Source organism: Entelurus aequoreus, linkage group LG23, assembly GCF_033978785.1.
Source record: "Entelurus aequoreus isolate RoL-2023_Sb linkage group LG23, RoL_Eaeq_v1.1, whole genome shotgun sequence".
Classification (NCBI taxonomy): Eukaryota; Metazoa; Chordata; class Actinopteri; order Syngnathiformes; family Syngnathidae; genus Entelurus; species Entelurus aequoreus.
Genome location: NC_084753.1, coordinates 28,463,007 through 28,484,596, shown reverse-complemented (window position 1 = coordinate 28,484,596; position 21,590 = coordinate 28,463,007). Strand labels below are relative to the sequence as shown.

At 36.6% G+C, this 21,590-nt stretch overlaps 1 protein-coding gene across 2 annotated transcripts in view; it reads right to left on the bottom strand.

The window, feature by feature from the left end:
• Positions 1–21,590, bottom strand: part of LOC133641115 (rho-associated protein kinase 2-like) — a 146,500-nt gene that overhangs the window by 88,019 nt on the left and 36,891 nt on the right. For both annotated transcript variants that reach the window (XM_062034989.1, XM_062034988.1), the window contains exons 4-6: positions 16,895–17,032; positions 4,109–4,369; positions 3,755–3,899 (exon numbers count right to left, since the gene is read on the bottom strand). In XM_062034989.1, the coding sequence (XP_061890973.1) occupies positions 3,755–3,899; positions 4,109–4,369; positions 16,895–17,032 (544 nt within the window). The remainder of the gene's footprint in view (positions 1–3,754; positions 3,900–4,108; positions 4,370–16,894; positions 17,033–21,590) is intronic.

Here is a 21,590-nt window from a genome sequence, read left to right as displayed (position 1 = left end):
AGGAACCAGAATATTAATAACAGAAAGAAACAACCCTTTTGAGTGAATGAGTGTAAATGGGGGAGGGAGGTTTTTTGGGTTTTATGTTGATTTAATAATAATTTAAAAAAAAAAAAAAACGATACAGATAATAAAAAAAAAACAATACCGATAATTTCCGATATTACATTTTCTTTCTTTCTTTAGTTTATTTCGAACATGAACACACTTACATCATAATACATCACACAATTTCATATCATTTCATTTTACATCATGCCCGAAAAGGAGTAGGAAGAAGCAAAGCTTATTTAATCCTACCCCTTTCCCACTTCAAAGCGTTTACAATTATATAGAATCATTTAATGACCTTTTTATATAATAAAAAAACATCTATGAATTAGTATACAGTTTTATAATATGTAATTAATTAATTCAGTCATTATTAACATACTGAGATGAAGAATATCTTATTTTCAATAAGGTTGGAAGTATTTCTCATAATTCTTCTTCTTTGTACTTTGTAAGCACTATTATTTTGAACAACCTCTTAAACTGGATCATATCAGTACAATTTTAAAGCATTTATCGGCATCTCTAATATAAAGTAGTGTAAAGTTCTAACTTATATCTCACTATGGAAGCACTAAATACTACCAGTGTAGTGAGTTTACATAATTCACCTACAGAACTTTAGTTATTAGAGAGTTCCGGTCGGACGGTTGATCACGGGACACGTTTCCGGCGTTGTTGTTGTACTAGTGAGCCACGGATGAGGAGATGCTGCTCAGTTATTGATTGAAGTAAAGTCTGAATGTCACTAAAACAGTTAGCTCCATCTTTTGACACGTCTTCCACTCCCGTCCTTGCACGCTACACCGCTACAACAAAGATGACGAGGAGAAGACGCTGCCGAAGGTGAGCCACGTAAATAAGACCGCCCACAAAACGGCGCATCCTGAAGCGACTGCCAGAAAGCGGCTTGAAGATGATCTGTAAAACATCATCTATGCAACATTTTGACCAAAGAACCACCATTACATGTTATGTAGACCACAAGGTGGGCAGCACGGTGGCACAGGGGTTAGTACATGTGGCTTGGGATCTTTCTGTGTGGAGTTTGCATGTTCTCCCCGTGACTGCGTGGGTTCCCTCCGGGTACTCCGGCTTCCTCCCACTTTCAAAGACATGCACCTGGGGATAGGTTGATTGGCAACACTAATGAATGTGAGTGTGAATGTTGTCTGTCTATCTGTGTTGGCCCTGTGATGAGGTGGCGACTTGTCCAGGGTGTACCCCGCCTTCCGCCCGAATGCAGCTGAGATAGGCTCCAGCACCCCCCGCGACCCCAAAGGGGACAAGCGGTAGAAAATGGATGGATGGATGGATAGATTACAAGGAAGTGTTCTCAATTTGGAAAAATTAACAATATAATGACCCCTTTAATGCGGCCTATAATTCGGTGTGCCTTTTGTATGAAAAAAAAACCTGACTGGTGCGCCCTATGGTCCGGAAAATACGGTAAATGCAGATGACAACATAATGCCTTTATTTCTTTCACAGAAAAGAGCAATTCGTATAATTTTTACAGTAGGATATAGAGACCACACAAATCCACTCTTCATTAGGTCAGTATTATTAAAACTAAAAGATATTGTAGAATTGCATACTCTATTAGTGATGTTCAAAGCTAGAAATAAAGTTCTTCCAAAGGACTTACAAAAGTTATTTGTGTTCACGTCTGAAGATGAGAACCAAAGAAGGCCGTATGATTTTAAACATCCAAGAGTGCGAACAAATTTGAAGCAAATGTGCTTGTCTGTTGCTGCTGTGAAAGCATGGAATTCTCTAGACAAAGACTTAAAAAGTTGCAAGAATATCTTTGAATTTAAAAAGAGTTACAAAAAGAGACAACTGGAATTATATCAAACTGATTTCTGATTTTGATTGGACGTGTCATTTTGAAAATGCTTAAACGAAAATTAAAAGTATGTTGGAGTTGGGGTGTTGGTGGAGGGAACAGTGATAAAGTCATCTAAAATAATGTGTGTTAAAAAGGGGGCAGATAAATATAAGAATAGTATTCTTCCATCTGCTCCTTTCTGATTATGGAAATGTATAAGAAACAAAAAAACTATGAAAGTGTCGACTGTATATGGCTTGTATACACTACCGTTCAAAAGTTTGGGGTCACCCAAACAATTTTGTGGAAAAGCCTTCATTTCTAAGAACAAGAATAGACTGTCGAGTTTCAGATGAAAGTTCTCTTTTTCTGGCCATTTTGAGCGTTTCATTGACCCCACAAATGTGATGCTCCAGAAACTCAATCTGCTCAAAGGAAGGTCAGTTTTGTAGCTTCTGTAACGAGCTAAACTGTTTTCAGATGTGTGAACATGATTGCACAAGGGTTTTCTAATCATCAATTAGCCTTCTGAGCCAATGAGCAAACACATTGTACCATTAGAACACTGGAGTGATAGTTGCTGGAAATGGGCCTATATACACACCTAAGGGGCGGTATAGCTCGGTTGGTTGAGCGGCCGTGCCAGCAACTTGAGGGTTGCAGGTTCGATCCCCGCTTCCGCCATCCTAGTCACTGCCGTTGTGTCCTTGGGCAAGACACTTTACCCACCTGCTCCCAGTGCCACCCACACTGGTTTAAATGTAACTTAGATATTGTGTTTCACAATGTAAAGCGCTTTGAGTCACTTGAGAAAAAGCGCTATATAAATGTAATTCACTTCACTATGTAGATATTGCACCAAAAACCAGACATTTGCAGCTAGAATAGTCATTTACCACATTAGCAATGTATAGAGTGTATTTCTTTAAAGTTAAGACTAGTTTAAAGTTATCTTCATTGAAAAGTACAGTGCTTTTCCTTCAAAAATAAGGACATTTCAATGTGACCCCAAACTTTTGAACGGTAGTATATATATATATATATATATATATATATATATATATATATATATATATATATATATATATATATATATATATATATATATATATATATATATATAAATATGTGTTTGTATGTATGTATATATTTGCCTGAGCGACTAGTAGACCCCGAGAGTAACAAGCGGTTGCCTTGTTGCCTTTCCATTAAGAAAATTAAACTACTTTTTAGTATAAGTTTGCTGGTTTCAAGAAGTGTAATGACGAGCGCATATCATTATGTCTAGATAATGACATATGAAGATAAAGTTAAGACTAGTTTAAAGTTATCTTCATTGAAAAGTACAGTGCTTTTCCTTCAAAAATAAGGACATTTCAATGTGACCCCAAACTTTTGAACGGTAGTATATATATATATATATATATATATATATATATATATATATATATATATATATATATATATATATATATATATATATATATATATATATATATATATATATATATATAAATATGTGTTTGTATGTATGTATATATTTGCCTGAGCGACTAGTAGACCCCGAGAGTAACAAGCGGTTGCCTTGTTGCCTTTCCATTAAGAAAATTAAACTACTTTTTAGTATAAGTTTGCTGGTTTCAAGAAATGTAATGACGAGCGCATATCATTATGTCAAGATAATGACATATGAAGATAAAGTTAAGACTAATTTAAAGTTATCTTCATTGAAAAACAAGGACATTTCAATGTGACCCCAAACTTTTGAACGGTAGTTTTTCATGAAAGGAATAAAAAGAAATGATGAATGATGATGATGATGATATGGCCGGTGAGTGAATTAGCACGCAAAATCCACAAGAGGTCACTCACCTACTATCAGCTCATATAGAACGATGCCAACAGCCCACCAGTCGCACTCCCGTCCATAGTGACCTTCGCCACCCTGAGATTGGAGCACCTCAGGGGAGATGTAGTCGGGTGTGCCTACGGCGGTGTCAGAGTGCACCATGCCTGTCTTTGAAAGCAAAAAAAAACACAATAGGTGGAAAGGAAGAAATGACATTTGATAAGGGATGTTTTGAAAGGGTGGCAAAGCCTCCTGATGTTAAAAAAAAGAAGCTGTGATTTAGTGTCATATCTAAACACTAGATGGTGCAGTTGAGCTATTAAAAAGGCTGTCCAAACCTCCTGTAGGGTTGAGAACACTCAAAGATGGCAACTTACAGAATCCATCTTCATGCACGTGCCGAAGTCAGCCAGCTTGAGGTGTCCGTGCTGGTCGAGCAGCATGTTGTCTGGTTTGATGTCGCGGTGGATGAAACCCATCGAGTGGATGGCGTCCAGGCCCAGCACTACCTCGGCCGTGTAGAAGCGAACCCACTTCTCCGGTAGGTCGTAATTCATAGTGAGGTTGACCATGTCGCCACCCGGCATGAACTCCATGGCCATGTAGAGGTGGCGGTCATCTTGGAAGGCACAGCACAGCTACGAAAGACACACACACACACACACGTTACACATTTGTGCAGCTGTTTATTTTGAACCCACCACTAGTGCACATTGCAATTATACCGCAAGTGATAAACACATTAGTGTTAATTTGTTTAAAAGGAAAATTATGTCATCCAAGGTTTTTATACAGATTTAAGGATGAATTAAAGCAGGGGTGTCAAAGTAATTTTAGCTCAGGGGCCGCATGGAGGAAAAATCTGTGCACACGCGGGCCGGACTATTAAAATCATGGCATTGAAACTAAAAAATAAAGACAACTTCAGATTGTTTTCTTTGTCTTACTTTGGCCAAAAATAGAGCAAACACATTCTGAAAATATTACAATAAAAATATAGAAAAATATACCGGCAGCTGTAAAGTTTAGATCCATGAAGGAAAGAAGAAAGTGAATGAATGTTTATAACTGAATACATTCACTGCAAAAACTGAAATCTAAGTAAGATTAAATATCTCAAATAAGGCTGATATTTGCTTATTTTCTGTCTGATAAGATAATTCTTCTCACTAAGCAGATTTTATGTTAGAGTGTTTTACTTGTTTTAGGGGTTTTGGTCCTAAATCAGGGGTGTCCAAACTTTTTTCACTGAGGGCCGCACACGGAAAAATTAAAGCATGTGGGGGCCATTTTGATATTTTTCATTTTCAAACCATAACAAAATATATGGATTTTTTTTATTTATTTTACCTTTAGGGGTCCCGGGGACCATAAAGGGTCTCAGTTATTAAAATGTTAAAAATAAGTATAATTTGTATTATTATTTTTTATTTAACGCTTACAGTAAATCTCTATATCAACTTTAAAAAAAAAAAGGTTTTAGGCTTTTCTGTCAAAAACAACTTTGTTTTTTTATAGTACAACTGAAATATGCAGTATTTAGTAATTAGAGCCCTAAAAGATCAATAATGCAGGACACCATTGATTTTAATTCTTTAATATTTTTGAGCAATCACAGTGAAAAGATAAATAAAATACCACTAAAATATATTTGGGATCCAAAAGGTGCCCCACTCATAAAGTGATACATTTTTATTAGTTGTTTTTTTAATACTTTCAACATTTAAGTTATGAGATCAACTTCAGATATATCTGTCGATTTTACGTTTGAACTATTATTTTGTTTGTTTTATGCTCTTTTGTCAAAGAAAACAATGTTTTATAAGGCAACTACACAATATATGCAATATTTACCACATAAAACATTTTAAAGTGAAATATTTGAACTGATTAGAGCTTTGAAAATAATTCATTATAACATGGATTTTTTGCCTTTTTTTTTTTTGAGTAATGGCAAAAAAAAAGAAAAACAAAAAAAGACAAAAGAAAAAAACAGCCTGCATGGCAGCTTTGTGTCAACATTGCAACTTTTTCTCATTAGATTTCACCTCATTCCACTTTTTTTTTAATGTTCTTTTTTATTTTTGCAATAGCATTTCCAGAATGTGTGGCGGGCCGGTAAACAATTAGCTGCGGGCCGCAAATGGCCCCCGGGCCGCACTTTGGATACTCCTGTCCTAAATGATCTCAGTAAGATATTACAGCTTGTTGCTGAGATTTGATGACCTATATTGAGTAAAACATGCTTGAAACTAGAATATCAGCTGTTGCAAAGCTGTGTCATCAACACTCACAAGTATAAAACTACTTTTTTAAAGTAATCATTTGTTATTTCAAGCAGGAAAAAAAAAAAGTCATGATCCCGAGCGCATATCATTATGTCAAGATAATGGCACTAGCATTTACTTCATTTAAGAATATTTTTCAACATATTGAGCAAAAAGGTCTCTTCTTTTTTTTCTACCAAGAAAAGTGCACTTGTTATTAGTGAGAATATACTTATTTTAAGGTATTTTGGAGTTCATTAAGTTTAGCTAATTTTACTTGTTTTGGAAAGTCTTGACAAGCCAAATTTTCTTGTTCTATTGGCAGATAATTTTGCTTAGTTCAAATAAACATTGATTGATTGATTGATTGAAATAAAATACCCCTAATTTTTTTTTTTTTCTTCTTGTTTTTGAACACTGACTTTTTGCAGTGTTTACATATGCATAAAAATGTGTTTTCTTTTGTATTATTTTAACAAATTAAGTAACGTTTATGACAACCTTTTTTCCAAAACACAATATAGAATGTGAGATATAACGGGATTTATTTGTTTTCAAAACGGTTACAAAAAAGGTGGACTCCAAAAATGTACTGTGGGACCCCGTTTTTATGACTTGATGGGGTCCCTGGGTCCTAGCGCCAACACTGATGGAGTATTGGTGCGTGCAAAACAGCAGCAGGCGGCTGTGGCCTGCGGGCCAGTTCTAATACTAATCAAATATCATCCCGGGGGCCATAGATCATTCATGCCTTGACTTTTGCACTTAGGAATTAAAGGGATAGAATGGCTTTTTATTTGTATAATTAATCATATAAAGAGCATCAAACTGGTCTTATTGAATGAATACCATTTTTAACATGCAAATAAACCATTTAGAGCAGAGGTCTTCACCAGGGGGTACGTGACCCCAAAGGTGTCCGCAGAGGTACTGCAGGGGCGGTTAGTGAAATCGTTTTTTGATTACACTTTAAAAAAAACAACAACTTCTCTGCAAAAAGTCAGTTTTTAAAAAGAAGAAAAAAAATACAAAAATGAAGGGTATTTTATTTGAACTAAGCAAAATTATCTGCCAATAGAACAAGAAAATTCGGCTTGTCAAGACTTTCCAAAACAAGTAAATTTAGCTAACCTCAATGAACCCAAAAATACCTTAAAATAAGTATAGTCTCACTAATAACAAGTGCACTTTTCTTGGTGGAAAAAAAAAGACCTTTTTGCTCAATATGTTGAAAAATATTCTTAAATTAAGTAAATGCTAGTGCCATTATCTTGACATAATGATATGCGCTCGGCATCATGATTTTTTTTTCCTGCTTAAAGTAAGAAATTATTACTTTAAAGAAGTAGTTTTATACTTGTGAGTGTTGATGACACAGCTTTGCATCATTTGATATTCTCGTTTCAAGCATGTTTTACTCAATATAGGTCATCAAATCTCAGCAACAAGCTGTAATATCTTAGTAAGATATTATGACCTATATTGAGCTGAAACGACGCGTCGACATAGTCGACGTCATCGGTTACGTAAATACGTCGACGCTGTTTTTGTGCGTCGACGCGTCGCATATTTACGTCACGCTACCGTCATGGCGAAGCGCAAAGCAGACGATCAAAGCAGACGATGCGAGCGGTGCGAGCGAGGGGGAAAAATCACGCCAAAAGTCGTCAAAAGTTTGGGAGTATTTCAATACACAGCCTAATAATGTTGTTGTATGCACACTGTGTCGAGCGTAAATGGCCTATCATAGCAGCACAACAGCTATGAACGAACATTTGAAAAGAAAACCATCAACTAGTCAATCGTCCGCGTGAGCATACGTTGTCATCATTACACAAAAACATGAATGTGTCATTTGTATCTGCTAGGGGTGTAACGGTATGTGTTTTGTATTGAACCGTTTCGGTACGGGGCTTTCGGTTCGGTACGGGGGTGTACCGAACGAGTTTCTAAGCTAAAGCTAACTTTAGCTGCCAAAGTGTTAACAAGCTGCTTCGCTCCTTCTGCCTCTGTCTCAGCACGCAGCATTGTCCCACCCACACAACCATCTGATTGGTACACACGAAGCATTATCAGCCAATCAGCAGTGCGTATTCAGAGCGTTACCAGCCAATCAGCAGTGCGTATTCAGAGCGCATGTAGTCAGCGCTTCAGCGTGGAGCAGATAGGTGTTTAGCAGGTGAGCATCAGGCAGCGGACTCTCCCCAAATAATAATAAACACCTCCCAGTCAACTACTAGTAACATCACTGTGAGCCCGTTGACCTTCTAGAAATTTAAACTGCAGCTCAGCTCACTCGCAGTCCTGGTTTGAGGTGAAGGCTAATTACCTCTCAGTTCCAGCCACATCGACCCCTTCTGAGCGCCTATTTTCAGCTGCTGGGAATATTGTAAACATGAAAAGAACCAGAGCATGTAGACATGCTAACCTTTCTTCATTACAACTGTTAGACACTGACTGGAATGAGTAGAATTGGTTATTGTGTACTGTGTTGGACTGGATGTTTATTTTGCACATTTTAAAAGCAATACTTAATGTTTACAGTGCTCCAGAATATTTAGATTGGCACTTTTTTGTATTGGATGTTTATCTTTATTTTTGCACATTTTAGCAAATAAGCAATACTTTCACTTTTGTTGAAATGTTTACACTGTTGTTACAGAATATTTCGTTTTACACTTTTTGTATTGGATGTTTATCTTTATTTTTGCACATTTTAAAGCAAAATAAGCAATACTTTTACTTTTGAAATGCTTATACTATTGCAGAATATTAAGATTTGCACTGGATGTTGACTTTTATATTTGCACATTAAAAAGCAAATAAGATACTTTTCATTTTGTTAAAGGTTAAAAGTTTTAAATGTTTACATTGTTACAGAATATTTAGTCATGTTGTTATTTTTTCATCTTCATTTTGAATAAAAAAATAATCGGTAAAAGGAAAAATAATCTATAGATTAATCGAAAAAAATAATCTATAGATTAACCGAAAAAATAATCTATACATTAATCGATAGAAAAATAATCGTTAGCTGCAGCCTTATATCTTACTGAGATCATTTAGGACCAAAACCCTTAAAACAAGTAAAACACTAACATAAAATCTGCTTATTGAGAAGAATTATCTTATCAGACAGAAAATAAGCAAATATCACCCTTATTTGAGATATTTAATTTTACTTAGATTTCAGTTTTTACAGTGTTTATATTCCCATGCAATTTTTACACAATTTGAAATGTTTTGAACATTTATCTAAGTAGCCGCAGTGCAGTTGTAGTGAATATGAACATGAATAATTAAATTATATCCATATCAGCATTTAAGATAGCTAGCGATTAGCGCTCTAGTTGCCACCTTGCGATTTGCCTCCCTAGCTTCCAGCTGGCAATTAGCAAGCTGGTGGCCGGCTAGCAATTAGTGTGCCAGCGATTAGCCACATTATAGTGTATTATTTGAACATTACATTATTGAACAACAATGAGGTACTTTTAGGACTGTTTTAATTCAAATTGAATTTTATACTAGATAAACAGTAGGGAATTAATTCATATGGCCCCATTCCTGGGTGTATCTCACTAGAGAGCAGTGTTTTCCACACATTCATTTATTTGTGGCGGCCCGCCACGAAATAATTACGTCCGCCACAAATAAAAAATAAAAACAAAAACAAAAATTAAAAAAATATTTTTTTTATTTTTTTTTTGTCCTCTCCAGCTTGTCAGGCAAATCATATAGTTGATGTAGATGCCCATATCGGCTGTTCAGATTTACTTTACAAAAGAGAAGTGTAGGATACTTCTGTTGTTGCCTTATTTGTATTTGACTTTATTATATGTATTTATATTAGAAACACAACATGTGTATATAACAAAGGGTGCAAAGTTTGCAGGCAGTAGGAAACACATGGTTAAGTGTAGGGAGTAAAACTGATGGCAGTCTAAAGTTCAAGATTTTTGGAGCTCTTTGTTCAGTGGATCAGATGTTTGATGAAGCTCTGTGTCTATCTACCACCACTACTGTTTTCTGTTTATTTGTTACTGACTGTGGCAGGACACCTCTGCCTCTGTTTCACTTTATGTTGCTGGTAAATAATATGGTTGTAGTAGTAGGCTAAAGTTCAATTATTTAGTATGCACTAATTAAAGGGGCAGAGCTTTGAGACATTTTAGCTTTTATATTTTATAAGATATATTTTTTGTAAGAACCACAATTAATAAATATATTTCAGTGAATAACTTATTGTTCAAATCTGTATATAAATATGTACATAAAGTGTTGTAATTATATTGTAAAATGGATGGATGGATGGATGGATGGATGGATGGACGTTTAAAACAAAACTGTTATTATTAATTAGTTAGTATACATTTTTTACCTCCCTGCTTGGCACTCAGCATCAAGGGTTGGAATTGGGGGTTAAATCACCAAAAATGATTCCCGGGCGCGGCACCGCTGCTGCCCACTGCTCCCCTCACCTCCCAGGGGGTGAACAAGGGGATGGGTCAAATGCAGAGGACAAATTTCACCACACCTAGTGTGTGTGACAATCATTGGTACTTTAACTTTAACTTGAGCCTTTTTATAGAAAATCATATCATTGTAGTAAATTATGCAAATTACTCGATGATGTCATGGTGACCACGCCTATAGTCACGCCCATAGCCACGCCCCCACCGCCACAGGTATCTTGGCAGTTTATGGGAAACACTGGAGAGGAAGGGGGGGAGGGGTTAATCCTTTTGCAATACAGTCTGCTGAAGATGATGGAAAGCGCCACTCTACATAGCAACTGACACTGTGGTCAAAGTTGGAATTGCCACAAAACACATATCCAATACTATTGCCATGTGGCGGCTAAAGTAGAAATGTGTCAAGTCATAAAAACGGGGTCCCACAGTACATTTTTGGAGTCTGTTTTGAAAGCAAATAAATCCTGTTATAGCTCACATTCTATATTGTGTTTTGGAAAAGGTTGTCATAAACGTTACTTAATTCTTTAAAATGATACAAAAGAAAACACATTTTGCTATGCTTGTTCACAGACTATCTTTCCAGCAGAACACAACGTGTACAGGTGGCTGGGACGACCTCTTCATTACTGGACATTACCAAAGGAGTTCCACAAGGCTCAGTGCTGGGGCCCATTTTATTTTCTATCTACTTAAAACATCTTTGCAATAATTTGTCAAATGCAATGTACCATTTTTATGCAGACGACACCATTATTTATTGCTGTTCAGCCTCCATCACTCAGGCTTTTGAGTTTTTACAAGCTGCTTTTGATGTCATCCAGGCTCGCTTATTTGATCTTAAATTGGTTTTAAATACAGATAAAAGCAAGGTAATGGTTTTCTCTCATTCAAGGGTGCTACTGGAAAATATTCCAAATATTGTAACATCAAATGGAAACCCTATAGAGCAGGTCTTAAATTACAAGTACTTGGGTTTTACTCTTGATCAAAAGCTTTCATTTAAAGCCCATATTAACAACTTGGTCTCTAAGCTTAGAGGCCTACTGAAAGCCACTACTACCGACCACGCAATCTGATAGTTTATATATCAATGATGAAATCTTAACATTGCAACACATGCCAATACGGCCGGGTTAACTTATAAAGTGCAATTTTAAATTTCCCGAGGAACTACCGGTTGAAAACGTCTATGTATGATGACGTATGCGTGTGACGTCAATCGTTGAAACAGAAGTATTGGTACCCCATTGAATCCAATACAAAAAAGCTGTGTTTTCATCTCAAAATTTCACAGTATTCTGGACATCTGTGTTGGTGAATCTTTTGCAATTTGTTCAATGAACAATGGAGACTGCAAAGAAGAAAGTTGTAGGTGGGATCGATGTATTAGCGGCTGGCTGCAGCAACACAACCAGGAGGACTTTGACTTGGATAGCAGACGCGCTAGCCGACGCTAGCCGCCGACTGCACGGATGATCGGGTGAAGTCCTTCGTCCTTCCGTCGATCGCTGGAACGCAGGTGAGCACGGGTGTTGATGAGCAGATGTAAATAAATTAAAACTAAAATTCAAGTATTTCTTTTATTTATATATATAATAAAATAAATAAATATATATATATATATATATATTTATTTATTTTATTATATATATAAATAAAAGAAATACTTGAATTTTAGTGTTCATTTATTTACACATATACACACACACACACAACACTCATCTACTCATTGTTGTACTTGAAAGTACAATGCTTTGTTAAGGGTTGAATTGGCCATCCTCTTTCTATTCTCTGTCACTATTTTTCTAACCATGCTGAACACCCTCTCTGATGATGCATTGCTGTGTGGCACGCACAAAAGTGCTTTCATCAAATGCACGAGAGTGTGGAATCTTCCATCTCTCCCTAGCATGGCCCAAAACTTTGTCCAGTTTACATCTGCTGTGACAACTAGAAACACACGAGCCTCCACCAGGGGGCAGTGTAGCGTACCCAGATGTAAAACCTCTTTTGCACAATCAGCCTTTTCATATAAAGCCATAAAGGAATGGAACCACCTCACAACAAACTTGAAAAGTCTAACAGATTACTCTTCATTCACAATTGAAGTTAAAAAGTGGCTTTGGAGCAATCAAAGCTGCTCACACGGTCACTAAGATGGGCATTATGTTTGACACATCAACCTAATGTGTATTATATTTATCCATGAGAGCATTTTTTATTGTAAATTGTGAGGTGTGTCTGTTAAAATCATGGTTGTTTTTACAAATGATGACAGATGTGAACAAGAGTATGTATTGTCTTTGTGTGATGATGTAAATGAGGTGTGGTTGTATTGTATATTAAGTATGTGTCCATGAAAGGGCATTTTATGACTTTTTTCTTAATACTTGTGTATGATTTTATTGTCATAATTTTATTGCATGATTTTTGTATCCCTTTAATTTAGGTAGCCAGGGACTGCAGATGGAAATTAGCTATTTAGCTATAACCTGGTACAGAACATATCTGTCTTTGAGCTTAATGTTTCTGTACATTGTCCCTTCAAATAAAGACTAAACTAAAACTGGTCAATCCTTGCTTCCTGGGGAAGATCTTCCCTGGCAAGCAATTGGTACTCCAGTACTGGTCAGGTCCAATCGCAGCTGCGGCAGACTTTTTTTTTTTTGGGGCGTGGCCTCCAGCTCCGGCTGAATAACGGGAGTTTGTCGGGAGAAAATCTCTGTCGGGAGGTTGTCGGGAGAGGCGCTGAATATCGGGATTCTCCCGCTAAAAACGGGAGGGTTGGCAAGTATGATCTTCTGTCTATCCTTCCAGTCAGGGGCTTATTTCTTTTGTATCTGCATTTGAGCCCGATGCTATCACGTTAGCTCAGTAGCTAAAGAGCTTCGCCGATGTATTGTCGTGGAGATAAAAGTCACTGTGAATGTCCATTTCACGTTCTCGACTCTCATTTTCAAGAGGATATAGTATCCGAGGTGGTTTAAAATACAAATCCACAATAGAAAAAGGAGAAAGTGTGGAATCCAATGAACCCTTGTACCTAAGTTACGGTCAGAGCGAAAAAAGATATGTCCTGCACTGCACGCTAGTCCTTCACTCTCACTTTCCTCATCCAAGAATCTTTCATGCTCGCTCAAATTAATGGGGTAATCGTCGCTTTCTCGGTCCGAATCTCTCTCGCTGCAGTGTAAACAATGGGGAAATGTGAGGAGTCCTTCCTCCTGTGACGTCACGCTACTTCCGGTATAGGCAAGGCTTTTTTCTATCAGCGAACAAAATCTGCGAACTTTATCGTCGTCGTTCTCTACTAAATCCTTTCAGCAAAAATATGGCAATATCGCGAAATGATCAAGTATGACACATAGAATGGATCTGCTATCCCCGTTTAAATGAAAAAAAATCATTTCAGTAGGCCTTTAGGGTAAAGCTTGGTTTCTTTTTTAGAAATAAAAACTGCTTCTCTCTTAAAGTCAGAAAGAAATTGGTGACAGCGACTATCTTGCCCGTAATTGATTATGGAGACGTGCTTCATCTAAACGCCTCCAATCCTTGGACACTGTTTTTCACTAAGCACTAAGATTTGTTACTGGCTGTCGTAGTCTCACCCACCACTGTCAACTGTATATGAAGTCAGACTTATCATCATTGAGTGCACGCAGATACACACATTGGCTGACTATCATTTATAAGGCTCTTTTAGGTTTAATACCTCCATACTTGTGTACTTTGTTACAAAGAAAAAACAGCTCTTATGCATTACGTTCTAACAATTTGTATGTTTTAACTGTTCCCTATGTACGGACTGAATTTGGCAAAAGAGCTTTTGGCATTGCTGCCCCTATGGCATGGAATGCATTGCAGACGAAACTGAAACTCACTGAACTACTTCCATTTGGAGCCTTCCGTTCTGTCCTGAGGGACAGACAGCAAGAGACTTTTGCACAGTGCCTGTGTTTTTAAAAGCTGTAAATCTTTATTGTTTTACAGTTCTCTTTTATGTATTTTAAAATGTATGTCTTAACGTATTACTTTTTTGAAACTGCTCTGTGACATGTGCTGTTGACCTCTTGGCCAGGTCACCCTTGTGAAAGAGATCTTGATCTCAATGGGTTTCTTATCTGGTTAAATAAATGTTCTAAAGTAGTTTCCTGTGACAGTTAAACTGTAACTAATGGGGCCATATGAATCACCTTCCTACTTCACAAGTAGGGGGTCCCCGCTCTGTTTGGGGGTCCTTGGCCTGGAAGACCCCTGATTTAGAAGGTAGACTTAGGTACTATACAAACAACACTGCAAAAACTGAAATTTAAGTAAGATTAAATATCTCAAATAAGGGTGATATTTGCTTACTTTCTGTCTGATAAGATAATTCTTCTCACTAAGCAGATTTTATGTTAGAGTGTTTTACTTGTTTTAAGGGTTTTGGTCCTAAATGATCTCAGTAAGATATTACAGCTTGTTGCTGAGATTTGATGACCTATATTGAGTAAACATGCTTGAAACTAGAATATCAGCTGCAGGGACGTGCACATGATTATAGAGGGGCAGGGGCTCAAAGTCAGAAAAGGGCAGGAATTATTTTTTTTTACACAATATGGAAATTAATGTAAAATTAAATTTGCTAATAGGAAGCTAACTACTTAGCTGTGTGTCCTTTGTAGGTAAAAGTGATTGCCATTTCTTTTGTGTCAACAAATTATGGTCATAATGAGTTAATTCACATTATCATAGGCTTGGAAGACATGAAAAGCAACAAAACACTGGTTTATTATTAGGCTATTCATTGTTAAAGATAAGCATTTTAATATTGAACATTGAACAGTGCAACATGAACTTTGAATAAAAATACAAAAATAAATACCCAAATGGAAAAAACTTAAATGTGAAAATCTGTCCTTCTTCCCTTAACTTGATGAAAACACCATCAAGTTGTAACTTATGGTCTTTCTCACTTAATGCTCAGACTAAACAACTGAAACGCAATACAGGGCCAAAAATATGGACCAAGGGGCCAGTAGAGGGCTGTATCCTTTCTTCTTTTGGCATTGTGCTGCAGGCATAATCAACATGAATCAAGTTTAAATACAGATGGCAATATTCCTAACTCATAACCTACATCTTATATCCCTGAATGCTGAAATTATTATTATTATTCATAATAATAATAATAATAATTATTATTATTATTATTATTATTATTATTATTATTATCACTATCATTATTATTGTTATTATTATCATTATTATCCTTATTATTTTGCTAACCCACACAGTAATAGCAAAGTCACAATAAACTTAATATATCTAAAACTCTACTGTGAGAAAAATGTGATCCGCCGTAAACACAGTGCATTTTATTTTGAAAATTAACCCGGTGTTTTATTTTGTATTTTGGACACTACTTCCTGTCCCGCACGATCCGCTCTGCTCTGTGCGGACTTGATGTGGCGTGCTCAATTGATGCGCCGTGCTCCGATGTCCGGCAAAAACAGAAGCTAACACATTGAATAATAGAATAATACAGCGTTTTTCTGAAATATTACCCATATTAGATGCTGAATAAGTGGACGGCGACTGGACCATAACTCACAGGTTCAACTTGCTCCACTGTCACGTCTCAGCGGAAGCGGCAGGGGGGTTTTGTACCGCTGTTTTTTTGTGTGTTTTTTTTTTTTACATCCCTGACAGGAATTTATTAATGTTGTTTAAAGAAAGAAAAAAAACACACACACACAGGCAGAGGGCACTTTTTAAGACGAGGCAAAAAAGGGCAGGTGCTCAAGCACCCATAGGGCCCTATGTGTGCATGTGCCTGATCAGCTGTTGCAAAGCTGTGTCATCAACACTCACAAGTATAAAACTACTTTTTTAAAGTAATAAATTCTTATTTCAAGCATGAAAAAAAAATCATGATGCCGAGCACATATCATTATGTCAAGATAATGGCACTAGCATTTATTTAATTTAAGAATATTTTTCAACATATTGAGAAAAAAGGTGTCATTTTTTTTGTCTACCAAGAAAAGTGCACTTGTTATTAGTGAGAATATACTTATTTTAAGGTATTTTTGGGTTCATTGAGGTTAGCTAATTTTACTTGTTTTGGAAAGTCTTGACAAGTCAAATTTTCTTGTTCTATTGGCAGATAATTTTGCTTACTTCAAATAAAATACCCCTAATTTTTGTGTTTTTTTTCCCTTGTTTTTGAACACTGACTTTTTGCAGTGCGCTCTGTCTCTCCTTCAGTTTGGGGGCCCTTGGCCTGGAAGACCCCTGATTTAGACGGTAGACTTAGGTACTATACAAACAAGGCATACATTATAAACTGACTTGTACTTAATTGAGGGATTTTGACTCCACCACAATTGGACTTCGGTGAGTGTTAGAATAAGCGTAATAAAAATGCACATGTATGCACCTGCACCACCCAGGGGCTGTTCGAGAAGGCCATGATGTGCCTCTCCTCCCAGAAGAAAGCCGAGTCCGACCGCTTGATCATCTCAAATTTGTTGAGCTGCTTCATGGCGTAAACCTTGCGAGAGGCCTTGTGTCGCACCTACAACAGAGGCAGGGGGGGGGGGGAAAGACGTTAAAAAAACAAGCGTACCAGAGTGCCAGAGAAGGAGACGCGAGGCCACAATTAAGGCACAAGTCTGGAGAACGACAAGCTGACACACGTCCCCCCCAACCCCCTCTTTATTATTATGTTCTCCCACACTTTCCTCCTGTCTGGACACGTTTGCCCAACAAAACACTCAAGCTAGTAGTGTCACATAAGAAGGCCTGTGAATAGGTTTGAAGCTTCACAAATTAGGTAGACTAACCATTTTTCATGTGTCTGACCAAACATACAAACTCCCTGAGCATTCGGTGGACCATATGCACTGCAAAAACTGAAATCTAAGTGAGATTAAATATCTCAAATAAGGGTGATATTTGCTTAATTTCTGTCTGATAAGATAATTCTTCTCACTAAGCAGATTTTATGATAGAGTGTTTTACTTTTTTTTAAGTGTTTTGGTCCTAAATGATCTCAGTAAGATATTACAGCTTGTTGCTGAGATGTTATGACCTATATTGAGTGAAACATGCTTGAAACTAGAATATCAACTGATGCAAAGCTGTGTCATCAACACTCACAAGTATAAAACTACTTTTTTAAAGTAATAATTTCTTACTTGTAGCATGAAAAAAAAAAAAATCATGATTTTGACACAAATGTGTCTCATAATTAAAACGGATGGACTTTGCTGTTTTATTTTCAATGAAACAATAGAAAATACGTACTCATATAGTTGGCACAGTACAGTAAACTGACAGTTAATATTTAAACATTTAACATGTGACATTTCAAACAATTTTGAACAGAAATAGTTAATGCACATTCAGATGAATTCTTCAAAATTACAATAAAAAAAAATTATGTGTGTATATATGTGCACTAATTGACTGAAAGAGCACGCACTTGGCGTGATGATGTCACGTTATCGATGGAAAAATGCATTTTTAGACAATATGATTTGCCTGAGCGGCTAGGAGACCCCGTTGGCCTTGTTGCCTTTACATTAAGAACAATAAATTAGTTTTTAGTATAAGTTTGCTGGTTTCAAGAAATGTAATGCCGAGCGCATATCATTATGTCAAGATAATGGCACAAGCATTTACTTAATTTAAGAATATTTTCCAACATATTGAGCAAAAAGTTCCCTTTTTTTTCCCACCAAGAAAAGTGCACTTGTTATTAGTGAGAATATACTTATTTTAAGGTATTTTTGGGTTCATTGAGGTTAGCTAATTTTACTTGTTTTGGAAAGTCTTGACAAGCCAAATTTTCTTGTTCTATTGGCAGATAATTTTGCTTAGTTCAAATAAAATACCCCTAATTTTTGTTTTTGTTTTTTCTTGTTTTTGAACACTGACTTTTTGCGGTGTGTGAGCAAAATAAGACGTGCACACTGTCCTTAACACCAGCATCACACCTGTCCCAAAGCTGACATAACAAGTTCAATGTTTTATTATAATAATCAAATAACAACAGTCATTTCCATTATATTATTTACTAATATAAAGGATTTGGCCCACTGACAATGAAACTTAAAAAAATCGTGTTTTTCATGAGCTGTATGTTGAATGTCAGGGTGGGGCTCCTGCTGTGGAAGAATTTGAGACATATACCCTTTTCAGAGATCACATTTAGTTCACCTTAAAACATTTACATTTTGCACAATGAGATGTGTGCTGTAGCACAAGCATGGGACAAAATATATAACTGTTTGTCTGTAAAATGTATAATTACAGAGTTTTTATTAGCATTTATGTATTCTAATACAGTGTTTTTCAACCTTTTTTTGAGCCAAGGCACATTTTTTGCATTGAAAAAATCCAGAGGCACACCACCAGCAGACATCATAAAAAAAATGAAACTCAGTTGACAGAAAAAAGTTGTCGTCGTAATTATTGGATATGACTTTAAACCACAACCAAGCATGCACCACTATAGCTCTTGTCTCAAAGTAGGTGTACTGTCACCACCTGTCACATCACGCCCTGACTTATTTGTAGTTTTTTGCTGTTTTCCTGTGTGTAGTGTTTTAGTTCTTGTCTTGCGCTCCTATTTTGGTGGCTTTTCCTGTTTTGTTGGTGTTTTCCTGTAACAGTTTCATGTCTTCCTTAAACGCTATGCCCCGCACCTGCTTTGTTTTAGCAATCAAGACTATTTAAGTTGTTGCTATCCTTCTTTGTGGGGACATTGTTGTCATGTCATGTTCGGATGTACTTTGTGGACGCCGTTTTTGCTCCACAGTAAGTCTTTGCTGTCGTCCAGCATTCTATTTTTCGTTTACTTTGTTGCCAGTTCAGTTATAGTTTTGTTCTGCATAGCCTTCCCTAAGCTTCAATGCCTTTTCTTAGGGGCACTCAGCTTTAGTTTATTTTTGGTTTAAGCATTAGATACCTTTTTACCTGCATGCTGCCTCCCGCTGCGGTCTGCATATTGTGATCACGACAAACCATCACCGTCTCACACGACGTGTTTCCGACATCTACAAAGCAATTAGCTACCTACTGCCACCTACTGATATGGAAGAGTATTACACGGTTACTCTGCCGAGCTCTAGACAGCACCGACACTCAACAACAACACATCATTTGCAGACTATATTTATTGGGTTGCAAAAATTATTTTGAACCCAAATAGGTGAAATTAGATATTCTCCCACGGCACACCAGACCTTATCTCACAGCACACTAGTGTGCCGCGGCAGTGGTTGAAAAACACTGCTCTAATAAGTGCATGAAATCAGTGTTTTTCAACCTTTTTTGAGCCAAGGCACATTTCATTGAAAAAATACGGAGGCACACCACCAGCAGAAACGTTAAAAAATGAAACTCTACCAGGTTTTTTTTTTTTTAGTTTGTTGTTTTCCTGTGTGTAGTGCTTTAGTTCCTGTCTTGCGCTGTTATTTTGGTGGCTTTTCCTGTTTTGTTGGTGTTTTCCTGTAGCAGCTTCACATATTCCTTTGAGTGCTTATAGCCTGACTATTTCAAGACTATTTCAGTTGGGCGGACACTTTCCTTCTTTGTAAGGACATTGCTGATTGTCATGTCATGTACGGACACACTGTAAGTCTTTGCTGTCGTCCAGCATTCTGTTTTTGTTTACTTTGTAGCCAGTTCAGTTTTACTTACGTTTTGCCTCGCCATCCCTATGCTTCAGTGTCTTTTCCTAGCGGGATTAGCCTTTTGTTCATTTTTGTTTTAAGCATTACATACCTTTTTACCTGCATGCTGTCTCCCGCTGTGCTCTGCATATTGGGATCACGACAAACCATCCTCAACGCGTTCTGACTTCTACAAAAGCAATTAACCACCTGCTGCCACCTACTGGAGTACTACATGGTTACCCTGCCAAGCTCTATACGGTACAGACACTAGACAAAGGCACGTTATTTGCAGATTATAATTATTGATTTGCAAAAAAAATTATTTGGACCAATTAGGTGAAGTTGCATAATTTCCCACGGCACACCAGACAAACACTGCATTAAATAGATAGATAGATAGATAGATAGATAGATAGATAGATAGATAGATAGATAGATAGATAGATAGATAGATAGATAGATAGATAGATAGATAGATAGATAGATAGATAGATAGATAGATAGATAGATAGTACTTTATTGATTCCTTCAGGAGAATTTCCTCAGGAAAACTTAAATTCCAGCAGCAGTGTACAGAATTGAGATCGAATTTAAAAAGTAAATAATGGGAGTATAAATGGAAACAAAATAGTAAAATATTACAATAAGAATAAAAATAAAAAGCAACAATGAGAATACAAATATAACAGTAAAATAAGAATATAACAAGAGAAACTAGGCAGTAGTGACCATGTTATGAAGAAAATGATTAATATCCATAAATTAATATTCTTAATCCATGATAATGAAAAAAGAACAAATCAGCAGAAAATTTCAATTTTTGCTAGAAAGTGGTTTTGTTGCTGATGTTTTGGTGTAGTTACGGCCGACAATAATCAATTTTGCTCAATAAAAAGATTGCTGATGCAGACTACTTCCATCTCCTCCTTACAACTCATTGTTTTATCTGATGTGACCATGTGTTGTCCCCTGTCACTCGCAAAGTTCCATTGCAAAATAGTTTTATGTTCATTTTGTTTGAAGTTCAGGTTGGATTTTGTGCACTGCGTAGGTTTTCTGTCCGCAGGAGCAGTCCGCAATTGCGCAGGCACGCACCTGAGAGGAAACATTGGACACTAACCTAAATATTTGGCTGCCGCTAACTTTGCCTTAATGCTCAGTTTTTTGACAGCGAGGTATTAATTGAACTACTTTTTATTTTTGTATTGTGTTATGACTCTTTTATCAATGCTTATAAAATTGTGCAGATGTAGATCATGAAGCGTCTTGTGAATGTTACTGTGTATGGTCGTCCTTCGCCACATCGCGTACCAAATATTGCGGCTCCACCACATCGTAGATTTCTTTGTTTTTTTATATTTGTATTTCTTTTTTTGGTCCCCGATTAACCAATAAAAATGGTTAACTAAAATAAACTAAAAATATTAATATTTCAGTAGTAGGGATGTCCGA